This window comes from Cucurbita maxima, unplaced genomic scaffold, assembly GCF_002738345.1.
Source record: "Cucurbita maxima cultivar Rimu unplaced genomic scaffold, Cmax_1.0 Cma_Scf00023, whole genome shotgun sequence".
In the NCBI taxonomy this organism is placed as follows: Eukaryota; Viridiplantae; Streptophyta; class Magnoliopsida; order Cucurbitales; family Cucurbitaceae; genus Cucurbita; species Cucurbita maxima.
In genome coordinates this window covers 2,263,182-2,275,682 of record NW_019272039.1, presented here as the reverse complement: position 1 = coordinate 2,275,682, position 12,501 = coordinate 2,263,182, and the positions used below count along the sequence as shown (strand labels likewise).

The 12,501-nt window shown below is 38.6% G+C and overlaps 1 protein-coding gene across 3 annotated transcripts; it reads right to left on the bottom strand.

The window, feature by feature from the left end:
• Nucleotides 1–885: 885 nt before the first annotated feature.
• LOC111497494 (protein CELLULOSE SYNTHASE INTERACTIVE 1-like) lies at nucleotides 886–10,823 on the bottom strand. Of its 3 annotated transcripts, none has more exons than XM_023148303.1 (8): nucleotides 10,641–10,823; nucleotides 9,881–10,037; nucleotides 9,288–9,361; nucleotides 5,648–8,705; nucleotides 2,908–5,452; nucleotides 2,206–2,660; nucleotides 1,507–1,623; nucleotides 886–1,404 (listed from the first exon to the last, which is right to left on the bottom strand). In XM_023148303.1, exons 3-8 carry the CDS (start codon nucleotides 9,350–9,352, stop codon nucleotides 1,267–1,269), a joined length of 6,378 nt encoding a protein of 2,125 aa, XP_023004071.1. In that variant the 5' UTR covers nucleotides 9,353–9,361; nucleotides 9,881–10,037; nucleotides 10,641–10,823; the 3' UTR covers nucleotides 886–1,266. The 3 variants fall into 3 exon arrangements, with proteins under 3 accessions (XP_023004071.1, XP_023004073.1, XP_023004072.1); XM_023148305.1 differs by having other exon boundaries at nucleotides 5,648–8,702; XM_023148304.1 differs by lacking the exon at nucleotides 10,641–10,823 and adding an exon at nucleotides 10,501–10,614.
• Between the last annotated feature and the right edge of the window lie 1,678 nt (nucleotides 10,824–12,501).

Sequence of the window (12,501 nt, the reverse complement as noted above, 5' to 3'; positions counted from 1 at the left end):
ATATTTGTTCTTTTCAAACTAAATAAATTACTTGGAGTATGAATTAATATATATTTATCTTTAAAAATAAGATATAGATCGAGACAACTTTATGATGATAATATTTTAGATATCTTAATTGGGCAAGAAGACTGTGATAGAATGAACAATATATAACAATATATATGTTCTGATTACACATTAATTTTGTTATCTATCACGGTCTGAAATATTCACTTTAAAAAATATATATTTATATATAGATAGTAAATCAAAATCAAAAATAAAATTGAGGAATCATTAATTAAAGAGAGTTAAAATCATCCCATAAAAATAACAATTAATTATGCTATAGCCAATTTCGACGTAAAAATATTAAATAACGAAATATCATATGAAAGAACTTCTGATGAACTTATCGAGATATCAAGGTGGTGGTCCTATTAGGAATCAGAACTTTCTATAATGGTATGATATTGTCCACTTTGAACATAAGATCGCATGGCTTTGCTTTGGTCTTCTCCAAAAAGTCTCATCTCAATGGAGATAGTATTCATCACTTAAAATCTCATGATCTTTCACTAAATTAACTAATATAAGATTCACTGCCAATAATCCTCAACAGATTCACTCCCAATAATCCTCAACGGGTCTGAGAAGAGCTTATCCGTCGAATGGAAATAATAAATTCTTGAATTACATTAATAAAAGATGAAATTCATATTTCAAACATATCCTCTAAACAGTACAACTGGAACGCACTCATTGTCATCAGCTGCAGCACTTGACTTCAAAATATAAACGACAGATTCTTTACTTAATTCATCATATCAATAAAGGAGCGATTCAATTTTTAAACATATGCTCTAACTAGTAACGCAAATCACATCGAAAAAGCATTATTGTTTCGATGTGAGGAATGAGGATTCCTATAATTCAAAAGAATAATGTTCAGAACACGTTTATTAGAGGTCCTATGTACCCATACACTGAATTCTCACACACTAAAAAGTTACATAATTAAATCATACACTACTTTTCCTCAAAAATTGACAAGCACTTGAAGAGCAAATCTTTTCATCCCAGAAAACTAGTGAAAGGAAATTTCCAGAGATTTCTTTCGACAAATTGCTATTTATATAAACTAAAAGAAAAACATGGAGAGTATACTATACTATATACACTATCATGATAAATACCCAAAATTGAAAATAAATTGAAAATAAATTGAAAAAATCATTCCGGAAGGGAAGGGAAGGGCTGGTCTCCTACATGAGCAATGGTTGCTTACTTGTTAGACCACTGAAATTCTATTTCCAGATTTCGAGGACCACTTTTACTTTCAGGCAACAGTGTGTACTCGCCGGCAACCGCTCCCAACATTACAACTTTGTCGATTTGAATTGTTACTTTTCCAAAAGAACTCTGTTTTATTACACAGAGAAAACTAGTTGTAGAAACTTTCATATGAAAAGAAAAGAAAAGAAAAGAAAAGAAAAGAGAAGAAGAAAGATTGAAGAGATTTACCTTCCCCATTTTGCTCTTGTTCTTGCAAGAAATATGAAGCTTTTGGCCTTTTGGTGGACTCTCAAAGGACCAAGCAAAACTCTCATCCCACTCTGGATTGGGACCAGTTGATACAACCTGAACAAGTTTCAAAGGGAGGTTACAGTTTAGCAATATGAGACAAAATGAGAAAATGATGCAAGAGAGAGAAGAGATGACAATATTGGTTATAATAGAATAAAATTAGGGGATGACACCACGATTATAATGTAGCATCGTCTATATTTTGACACTAAGATAGTGTGGAAGGCTTTTTCCCTAAATCTGTAAGTTAAGAATGTAGAAACTGCGTTGCCCCTGAATTGCATTGATAAGTTTTAAGATACTTTCTTATAAGCACTACAAATATTCTCTTGAAACCGTTCTACTCGCAGTTTTAGAAGTGAGACATTGTGGAGTTTCCTCTGTGAAATGTACAAAAAAAAGTATTCATATATGGTTAGACACGATGGTATAGATGATAAATGTGGAATGAAACCGTAAATGCAAAAAGAGAATGAAACCACATCATTCGAGCATGTCGACAGAATATAGTTTCCAGTAATTAGTTGAGTATAGCAACTATCATTAGCAATATAAATATTTAGCTTGTCTGCAATATTTTTATTAGAAAGGTGCAAAAACTAGGAATGCAAAATATACAGGGATGGAGAACACTACCTTCGTTTGCCTGGGTGAAGTATTGCCAAGGGTTAGTTTGCAAAATAAGCTGGGGTTTCCTACTGACTGCTTCATATTGTTGCCACGTTTGATTATAACTAATAATGTTCCCGGCAAACACTGTAACAAAAACTCAGCCTTCTCCTGGAAACGAGGAGGGCCTGACTGAATTAAATACTGAAGCAAAGGGATGGCATCTGCAGCAGCAACAGACTGAGCTCTTGAAACTTCAGCTGGACAGGCTGACCAGGCTTGTCTCAAAAGAAATAGGGAGTCTAATGCAGCTTCTTGAGTTGCCTCAGTACCAGTCTTTAAGGATGTTACTAGATGAGGAATGCTTAGTGTAGCAGGCTCAGTAGCTCTCAGTCGTGGGAAGTTGCTAAAAAGAGAATTTAGGGCCTTCAGGTACTCCTCATTCACAGTTCCAGTGGCCCACAAGTCCTTTTCAATAGCAGCTGCAAGACCAATTTCGTTAATGACACTATATCTTCCGAGGCAGGCAAAGCATCTAAGTCAAGAAAGCAATTCTATGAAGGCGTTCAGAAAGCTGTTGATTAATTATAGAATGCAATCTGGGAACATAAAAAGGGGAATACAACAATTCAACCATGTAGTAGACATGAGGAGTTGATATAACAAAACAAAGCCAACTCTATCAATGTCAACATGTATGTATGCATGTGAGGGGGTTGAGGAAATTACCAGTGATAGCCCTAACTGTCTCACTGGAGGCGTATTCCTGGATGGTATGATTTGAGAAAAGGAGTTTAACAAACATTGCGGCCTGAACGGATGTTTCTAGATCACTGGACCCAATTAGGTCTAATACCACCTGAACACCACCAGCCTCTGCAACTGCTCTTTTGTTTGATCGACTGCACATAACAAGATTTTGCAGGGCACATATTGCTACCACTTTCATTTCTTCTGTTGGTTGATCTTCAAGTACATTGACCAAAGCACGGCAAGCTGAAACAGCATCCGCGCTTCTAGCAAGACCTTCATTCTGGAACAAATCACCCAGTGCCAAAGTTGCCAGCAACCTTGGTTGTTGAGCTTGAGTTTGAGGATCCAAGAGATACTGGGATAATGGTACAATTGCAGATTTAGTAACCTTGGTTTCTCTGATCTTCACATTATTAAGCAGTACTTCCAGTAGTCGAGCTGCAGTTTCCTCGCATTGATGGCTTCTCAGAAGTTCCAACAGTGCCTCAATTGCACCACTCTCTGCCATTGCTTCTGCACTAGTTGCATCATCACTATCTAGCACAAGTAAAGCATTCAGTGCACCAACCACCGTGCTTTCTGATCCAGAACGAAGCAACCTGACCAACACAGCAACTGGGACTTCCAGATAAAATTCGGAACTGAACTGTAGAATACTGGCTAAAACAGTGGCAGCAGATTCCCACAATGAATGAGGAAGTGAAGGATCAGCTTGCAAAATGACTTTGGACAACTCACTGACACCACCTTCTTTTGCTATTTCATTTGGCCACGTTAGTGCAATACCGACAAGAGCCTTGACAGCTCTCTGCTGCAATATTTGTATACCAGAACCAAGTTCTCGTATTAAAGGACCAATTACTTGCTGCGTAACTGAATCCTTTTGCAGATGTTCTTCCACAAGTAAATGCGATAGGAGCTCAGCTGCCAATTGTTGCACAGCTGGAGCTGGGGAATCAAGTAAAGGAATAAGGGGTTCAATAGCTTGGTGGGAGGTCAATGTATAGTCAGCACGACATTGAGGATGCTCTAAGATATTAACAAGAACCTGCAGTGCACTATGCTGTCCATCAGGTCCAAATTCTGGTCTTGTCAGCAATAGGAAAAGGGGTTCAACCACTTTTGCAGCAGATGGTCCTTTGGCAATGCTTGCATTATTAGTCAGTATACGAAGCAATTCGGCAAAGGCTGAACAAAGAAAATCAGGCGCTTCAAGGAGGATATCTAAAATGCTTTCAATTACTCCAGCTTTTACCATTTCCATTTTACAAGCAGGTCTATCTTTACCTAACTTCACAAGTGCTCTCGACACTGCTTCGTGAAGCATGTAATTTCTACCATAGAGGAGCCCTACAAGAGGAATAACAGCTCCATGTGCAGCAACTAGTTCTGCTAGTTGTTCATCATCAACAAGTTTATCCAAAGCACGGACAACTGATAGCTGAGCAGGACTAAACTCGGTCACAAGAAGTGAAACCAAAGGCTCAACACATCTTGCTGCAGCCATCGTAGATCTGATTCTTGTATTTCCAAAAAGTACACAGCACAACTCAGCAGCATCTCCCTTCAAGTCCGTTGTACAATTTGATGAAAGAATCCTGCAAAGGACATCAACTGCATTCATTTCGACATCTGCAACTGCAAGGGCCCTTGAAGGGTTTTCACTTAATAAACGGACTAAGGCAGCAATGGCAGCATGTTGCTCCCTCTCCATGCCAGTACTGAGAATCTCAACTAAGGGCTGCACAGCTTGTCTGGAAGTTTCAGCATTCCTAATATGATCAGCAGAAAAGAGGCTCTCCAATGCTTTAGCAGCACTATACCTCGCACCCCTTCCACCTAAACGCAGAACAGCTACAAGCTGACTGACAGCACCAAATGCAGATTCATGCCTCCGTATCTCAGAACTGCTGAATAGAATTCCTAACAAATCAGTAGCAGCTTCCTCGGTTGCATCTTGTGGTCCAAGTGAAAGATATTTGGTCAATGCTTCCAAAGCCCCTGATTCTACCATTACAATCTTATTTGATGAGCAGTCTTTTGAAAGCTGGGTCAAAATCCCAAGGGCTAGAAAAGGTGCTCCTGGACGATCTGGAATTGGTTTGAGCAAATCAACAAGAGCTGGAATTGCCTTCCGAGAAGTAGCACCAGTCCTTATGTCATCTACCCTAAACAACCTCTCTAGAGCAACTTGCTCGGGATAACGAACCAGCATGAATTCCTCTGACAATTCAAGAAGATCATAAATATCAGCATCTGCACAGCCAAGTAAGGATATTAATCCCCCTGCTGCACCAGAGTTTGCAACCGACAGCAGGGTACCCCTGCTACCATTACAAACTAGACTAGCTATGGCCTGGGCTGCAAAATATCTATTTGCTGACTCCTCAGATTTCAGTAAATTTGCAATCACTGGTATAGATTTCATGGTTGCATGTGCTCGTATTATATCCCTGTCTTGAAACAGAATTGCAAGCAGTAGAGAAGATATCCATATGCTGCTGTCCTCTTTAAAGTCAATCTGTGTGAAAATTCAATAAGCAAAAGAACAGTAACATTAAATATGAATGAGAATCCAAAATGAGTAAACTACCAAACAAAGAACAATGAATCATGGAAAAAGTATAGGCGTTATCCACTTCAGCAATATCTAAAACCACCACAAGTTTTGAACACCATTTAGAAGCAACAATGAAAGATGTAAGAAGTTAATCACCTGAGCATACTGTGAATAATAATTCGATATTCCATCTGTGAGAACTTCAACTACTCCAGCCTCCATGATCACAGTCTTACTTCTTTCGCCATGACAGGCAAGAAGACAGAGTAGCCATATTGCCAGGTTCACACCATAAATAACAGCAGTAGCTTTTTTGGATTCTGTACCATCAGTATTTTCTCTGGAAAGTCTATATATGCTAATAAATTCCATATCAGTATCACTCTGATTGCCCGAAGTAGAAGACTGTGAAGAGCTTAGCATTTCAACAAGAGATTGAATGAGTAGACTACATGAATTTGATGCATTAAGATCTTCCAACAGTTTGTGGTGATTAACTTTAGCCGCACATATGAGAAGGGCAGTTCCTCCAATCTTGACCTTTATATTTGTGGAATTGATCACTCTCCTAGAAACAGAAGCTATGCATCCAGATGCAGTGATTACTTCTTCTCCTATAACACCAGGTTGATCCCGGCAAAGTCGTGCTAATACCTCAATAGCCTTGTCCTGTAGTATAGGAGTTGAATCAGGAATGGATGCAACAATTGGGGAAATGCCTTGAGGGAATTCAGCTAAAACTGCCCATGCAGGTTTCATATGTCCGCTAACCCCTTCTGACCTAGATAAAATAGCAAGTGCATCTAAGGCTTCAGATGTGAAAGCAGTCCTGGTGTCTGCAGATCCTAGAAATGAAACTAACGCGAGGACGGTTCCTGCACCATTCACACAGTCAGTGATGCTATGGTCAATTCTGCGACAACGAAGCAGGCGAGCAATTCCTGCCGCTGCATGTGTCTTTCCGAACATTGTGCCTTCACGCAAAACCCTAGTGGCAGGCAAAATAATTTCTTCAGTAACAGCCTTCTCAGAAACTTCATTATCAAGTAGAAGATTTGCCAGAGCGCATGTTGAAAGTTCTGCAACTTCCAGAACAACAGAGTTTGCAAGTACAACTAAGGGAGACATAACATCTCTAGCAGCAGCAGCCACGTCTTTGTTCTCCTTGATTGAGAGAAATATTGCAGCAAGACAACGGGATGCCTCTACTAGAATATTTTCAGATTCAACTTTAAGTAGCTTTATGACTGATGAGAGAGTCTTAATAGCAATGCCACTTTCACGCAAGTCTTTCCGGATCTCAAAAATTCCAGCTAGAGATGATGCAGATTTGGCCTGTGTCTCTTCTCTAGTAGAACTCAATATTTTAATCATTGTCTCAATCGCATCATTTGCAGCAGTACCTTCACGCACTAAATCATTGAGGGGGACCACAGAAAGCATACTTCTAAGAGCATCCAAAACATAGACTTTAGATTCTGGTAAATCACTGGTTAATAATGCTGTGAGCTGACTGATAGTTGCTGTGTCAGATTTATGAATCAAATGATTCAAAGTCTTAGCTGCAATTTCTTTCCCATTAGAGCTTCCATTCTTGAGCAACCACAGCAATGCAGGAACAGCATCAGCGCTTTCAACACATGCACGTATGTCTTCGCTGTGATTGCATAAATTTCTAAGAATTGTTGCAGAATCTTCTTTTGCCTTTGCAGAACCAGTCTCTAGAATTTGAACTAATGGAGGTATACCACCAGCAGCAGTTATAGCCCATTTGCTCTCATCATTTTCGTTGGATAAAAGACAAAGCAAAGAAACTGCACATTCCTGCTGCTGCTCTGATGAGAGTCCAAGGAGTGAAATCAACAACTGAATGCCCTCACGGCCTTGAAGGGCACGCCATAGACTACCTTCATTTTTGCAAAGAGTAAGAAGAGCTCTTACAAGCTCTTCCTGAACTTCATTGGTAGCCATTGTGATCAAACCAACTAGTAAACGTTTTGCATCAAAATTTGCAAGTTTGACTGCAAGTATAGCATTCCCGTACAAACTAGCTAATGCTTCTATGGTCCGTTCCTGCACAAGAAAGGTTCCACGAGATTTGAACTGCTTTACTAAAGTCTGTTCAACATTGATAGGATCTGATGCTCTGGTGGATTCTTCTTCGCTATCATATATCATAAGAGCTGATGCTAAAGCCCCTAATGTATCAGCAGTTTGAGCAGCTGATGTGCATGCCTCAAGGCTTTGTCCAAGGCTTGAGATGACATAAGATAAACCCCCCGAAATGTTTGCTAAAGCACACATAGCATTCTCCTGCAATGCCTGAGCATACTCACCCTGCATGAATTCTTTTGAGGGAGCTATTGTTGCATTTATCAAGGCAGGAATGCCATTTGAACTTGCTACCTCACGACGTGCTTCTTTGCATTGACCAGAAAGAGATTTAAGAGCACCTGCTGCTTCTGCTCTAACAGAAGCTTCATTGCCGGGGCCTATTAATTTGAGGAGTTTTTTTGTAGCCTCTGCAGCCAAAACCTTGGAACAAAAAGATGCATCTTCCATCATCACACGTGCAAGGAGAAAGCACACATTTGCTTGAGTATCTGGCTCTCCTGTTGCCAATAAATTCACTAGTATATCTACACCGCCAGCATTAATAGTTGCAGACCAAAATCCCTCAGTGCTGCTTGAGAGGTTCCTTAAAGCTCCAGTCAGTAAGCTAACAACATTTCCAGATTTCAGCCCATTGCGTAGCTGCTCCCAGAGCACTGGAACAACTCCCTCAGTAGAAAATATTTTTGATCCAACATGATCCCTAGCACCACCTTGGGAAACAGCATAAATGGTCTTTGCAGCAGCAACTTGACTCTCTGACGAGCTTGATTTGAGGAGACCAAGCAATGGGGGGATGCATCCTCCAAGCAGAACTTTTACCCTTAATTCGTTTTCCTTACACAAGGAACCTAAAACAGTAGCAGCTTGTATTTTCACCCCATGGGATCCTGAGCGAAGAAGAGAAACTAGTACTGGAACTGCTTGAGAGTGAGATCCAACAGCACTGAATGCACTCTCACGTGTATCTATAAGTTCCAGCAATTGCTTCAAAGAAAATTCTTTCTCCTGCACAGGGGAGGAACTCTGTCGGAGCTGTTCAATGCATTGAGCAACATTTGCCAGCGTCCCATCTAGGTCTTCCATGCTATTGCGATCTCTGCTAGACATATGATCAAAATACGTCATCTAGGAATTATTGTTCAGAACTACACAAATGAACAATAACACTTGTATTTCACTAAATTGGACTGACTTCAAAAATACAAGACCAGGTCTTTACAAAATCATATGCTACAATCATTTACTGTTGAACTTATTCATCATGTGCTGTCTTTTTTGGAGGTTTAGACTTGGAGAGGAGAGAAAAAAGAAGTTTCAAAGAAAACTGGATGCTGCCAACAAAATTTTTATGGTCTACTCAATTCCATGTTCTTAAAATATGACAATATAAAAAATTAAAAAATAAAATAAAAACTATGTTGACAAATTCAATGAAAAAAGATGCCCAAAATTTCATGGAATGTCTAAAATAAACGACGCATGTAGGTGCAGTGCAGTGTATAAACAAAATTATATATAATGAGTTTTTCAAAAATGCCATGAAAATTGCAAAAGGAACAAAAATGATGCATATAAGGATGCCTATAAATAAATGCATATTAGTTGTCCCTAGAATATGCATCTTTCAAACCTACGATGAACTTAAAGAAATAAATAAATAAACATTCAACTTTAGTTTTACCTGGAGCCCATCTTCATAATAGCATGCGGAGTAGGAGGCTCTAAATCTTGAATTTTTCCATTCATATTTTTCTCCTACAATAATTGAACGTAGAAATGATTACTAGATACCGTGACGTGTCCCACAAAATAGAGATGATAGGCTACTCATAAGCAAACATAGAACTTCCTCCAGCAGCTTATTGTATTTCCCCCAATACGTAAACAGGGGTAAATATCAAACCATTGTTACCAAGTTGAAGATGAGATCCCCAAGAAAACTGCAGTGATTTGGCTAGCTTTGAAATTCAATAAACCAGTACGGCCATCCGTTGCCACTTCTAAGTTCTACCTCATACATTATTAAGCTCAGATAGCCAAATAACTAAATAGGCGTAATTATGAGTTCAGAATCTGATTTCTTGATATGCTTCAGTATTAGACATGCTCAGATTCAAAACAATGAAATTACCGTCTTCATAAGTGCTCAATGCAAAAATTGATAATGGAAAAATTAATTTACAAATCTACCTTCAGTTTACCATTAAAACTGAGTTATATAATTGACTTGAAGAGAGATTCATGACAACATTTAAAATGGAGACCGCAATATACCAGATCATTAGTAGGAAGACTGCTGCCGTTGCTGGCAGCTAGTCTCCAAGTCAGTGTCGCCGCCAGTTTCCCTTCCCTTTAAGATTGAATGAAGATGAAACAGAATCTCGGAAATCTTCAGATCTATGAAAAAAATGACTAAAAGATTAGCAGCCTCCTGCAAAACAATCATGAAAAATCCATATTAGAGAGCACGATTACAATGTCGAATCCAAACATTTGATAACACCCAATCATTTCCATACAACTAACATGTAGATAACAAAACAAGACAAACAGCAATACTTGAAGTAGCGGCTCCAAGACTAATTGAACCAATTAAAGGTACGCAAGATTAATGTGTAATTATTTTCCATACCACGCCCCGACATATACAGAGAGTCTATACTCTACGGGCCACGCGATTCCGCTTTTCTCCAGTAAATCAAATTCCATTAACAATTAAAGATGAAAATGAATTCAAATCCAAGCAACTAAAACGCACAGGATATAGATTTACATAAACGCCAACCAATTCGAATAGAAATGAAGCAGATCCAGCAACAAGGAATCAAAAGTCCAACTGATATAGTATTCAGTCAAACCAGTATCTAATACACAACACACATGAATCAGATTACCAGATTACAATAGCAATCGCCTAATGAAGAAAAATCCGCCAATCGGAAACAGAGATTTCACTGAATTTACATCGTCGCCAATGCAGCCAGCTCAAATCCATTTCATCTACCGGATAAAGAATGAGAGAGAAAGGACGAACCTGAGAAGAGACTGGAATGGAGAAGGTCTTTGATACATTCACCAGTTTCTTACAAGAGACGCGAGCATAAAGAGAGAGTGAGAGAAGGCTGTGATCTTTTTCTTTCTGCTCTCTTTCTCTCTCTTCTTTTTTGCGCGAAGTATGAGAATTACGTCTTCGAATATACAGAGATTGGAATGGTAACCAAGAAGGAGTCGGCGACGAAGCTTAATCATTACGAGCTTTTTCCACAACCATACTCACTAATACACCACCGACAAGCTAAGCCACCGGCTTCCCGGCTCGACTCGGCTCCACCTCCGTCGTCTTTATTTATTTATTTGTAAACTTTGTCAACGATTACTTTTAATTATAATCATATAAAAGACAGGTATTATATTAAAAGAGTGGACAGTGAGATGCACCTAATGAAGCTAAAATAAATAATATAAAATTGACTTAATAATCCCCGAACCCCCAAAAAATTCATTCGCTAACCGTCCAACTATACTGCTAATAAATATTGACTTATTTAAGCTTCCTTTTTCGAGCTTCCGTTCAAGGTTTTTAAAAAGCGTCTACTAGTCAGAGGTTTTCATACTCTTATAAAGAACGTTTTGTTCCCTTCTCCCATCGACGTGAGATCTCTTAATCCACCATTATTCGGGACCTATCGTCCTCGATGACACTCGTTTCTCTCCAATCGATGTGGGATCTCAAAACCTACCATCTTTGGAGACCAGCGTCCTAACTGGCATAGCACTCATATTTAATTATTTGTCTAATATTTTAATTGATGTCTTATCTAATATACTCCGTTGATTTACCAATTTTTTGGGTCAATTTTTACACTAAGATGAGTCAAGATGTGGGCATTATTGATGAATAATGAGAAAATTGGGAGGCAGATGGTAATAATAAGAATGGAATTATGAGGAGAGTTTGTTGGTAGTGCCATTCATCGGAGTGGAATGATTGGGACTGCAGCGGCGGCTATGGGCATGTTATGAACAATATTCTTTGGTAATTTTGGGTGCCATTATTATGCAGTTTTGTATTTAGCTCAGCTGTCACCTCGCATGTTCCTTCTGTTCATTCTAAAACTCTCTCTCTACCCATGCCCATCCCCATGTTCCATCCTCTAATAATATGTTATATAGTGGTTGATTAGGCACTATTTGTGATTAAGACCCTAAAACTTCCTCTATATGATATATATTATTAGTTGATTAACACGGTAATTACGTATTGTTATATCTAAGTTCCACGCTACATTTAGTTCATTAGTTTCAAATTGATACATTTTGAACCGAATGAAAACTAAATTCAATGGAAGAATGTAGCAATCAAATTGAAGTTAAAACTTAACAAGGGAGGGTTTAGGATTTAAAACTTAACAAATTTGGCTTTAAAGAATTCGAAAGGTTCATCTCTATTTGTTCAAATATGGTTGAACTTTTGAACCGATTTTTCTGCATCTTTAAAGCAATATTAGAATTAGAAAAATAAGAACTCCAACTTGAACTTCACCGTCACCGTCACCTTCACCTTACCCAATCCCATTCTTTGGTTCATCATCCAACCACAGTTTTACTAATTTTAATCGAGAATTTCAAAAAAGTTTAGCTAGGGCGAGGATTTAGACTAGGGTGTATTTTGCTAAAGATATTGAACCTATATTTGCCCTATGGATCTGTCAAGCTTGATTTTACAGAATAGACTCAATTGGTTTCACAGTACTCCAAATAGTTCCCCTAAGCAAGTTTTCAAAATCATAGACTTCAACCCCACAAATCAGACTTTAGGCTCCAAACAGCTCTCAACAAATGCCTCCTATGTCAGAATATTGTCCTTTTATTTATTTATTTTGTCCGACAAGAAT

Bases quoted from the DNA above. Each gene is read 5' to 3' on its own strand.
- LOC111497494 (XM_023148303.1), bottom strand. From the start codon at position 9,352: ATGAATGGAAAAATTCAAGATTTAGAGCCTCCTACTCCGCATGCTATT. The intron at 2,661-2,907 runs GTAATTTCCTCA...TTGGTCTTGCAG, and splicing joins GACAGTTAGGGCTATCACTG to CTGCTATTGAAAAGGACTTG. The intron at 1,624-2,205 runs GTAGTGTTCTCC...AAACTTGTTCAG, and splicing joins CTTCACCCAGGCAAACGAAG to GTTGTATCAACTGGTCCCAA.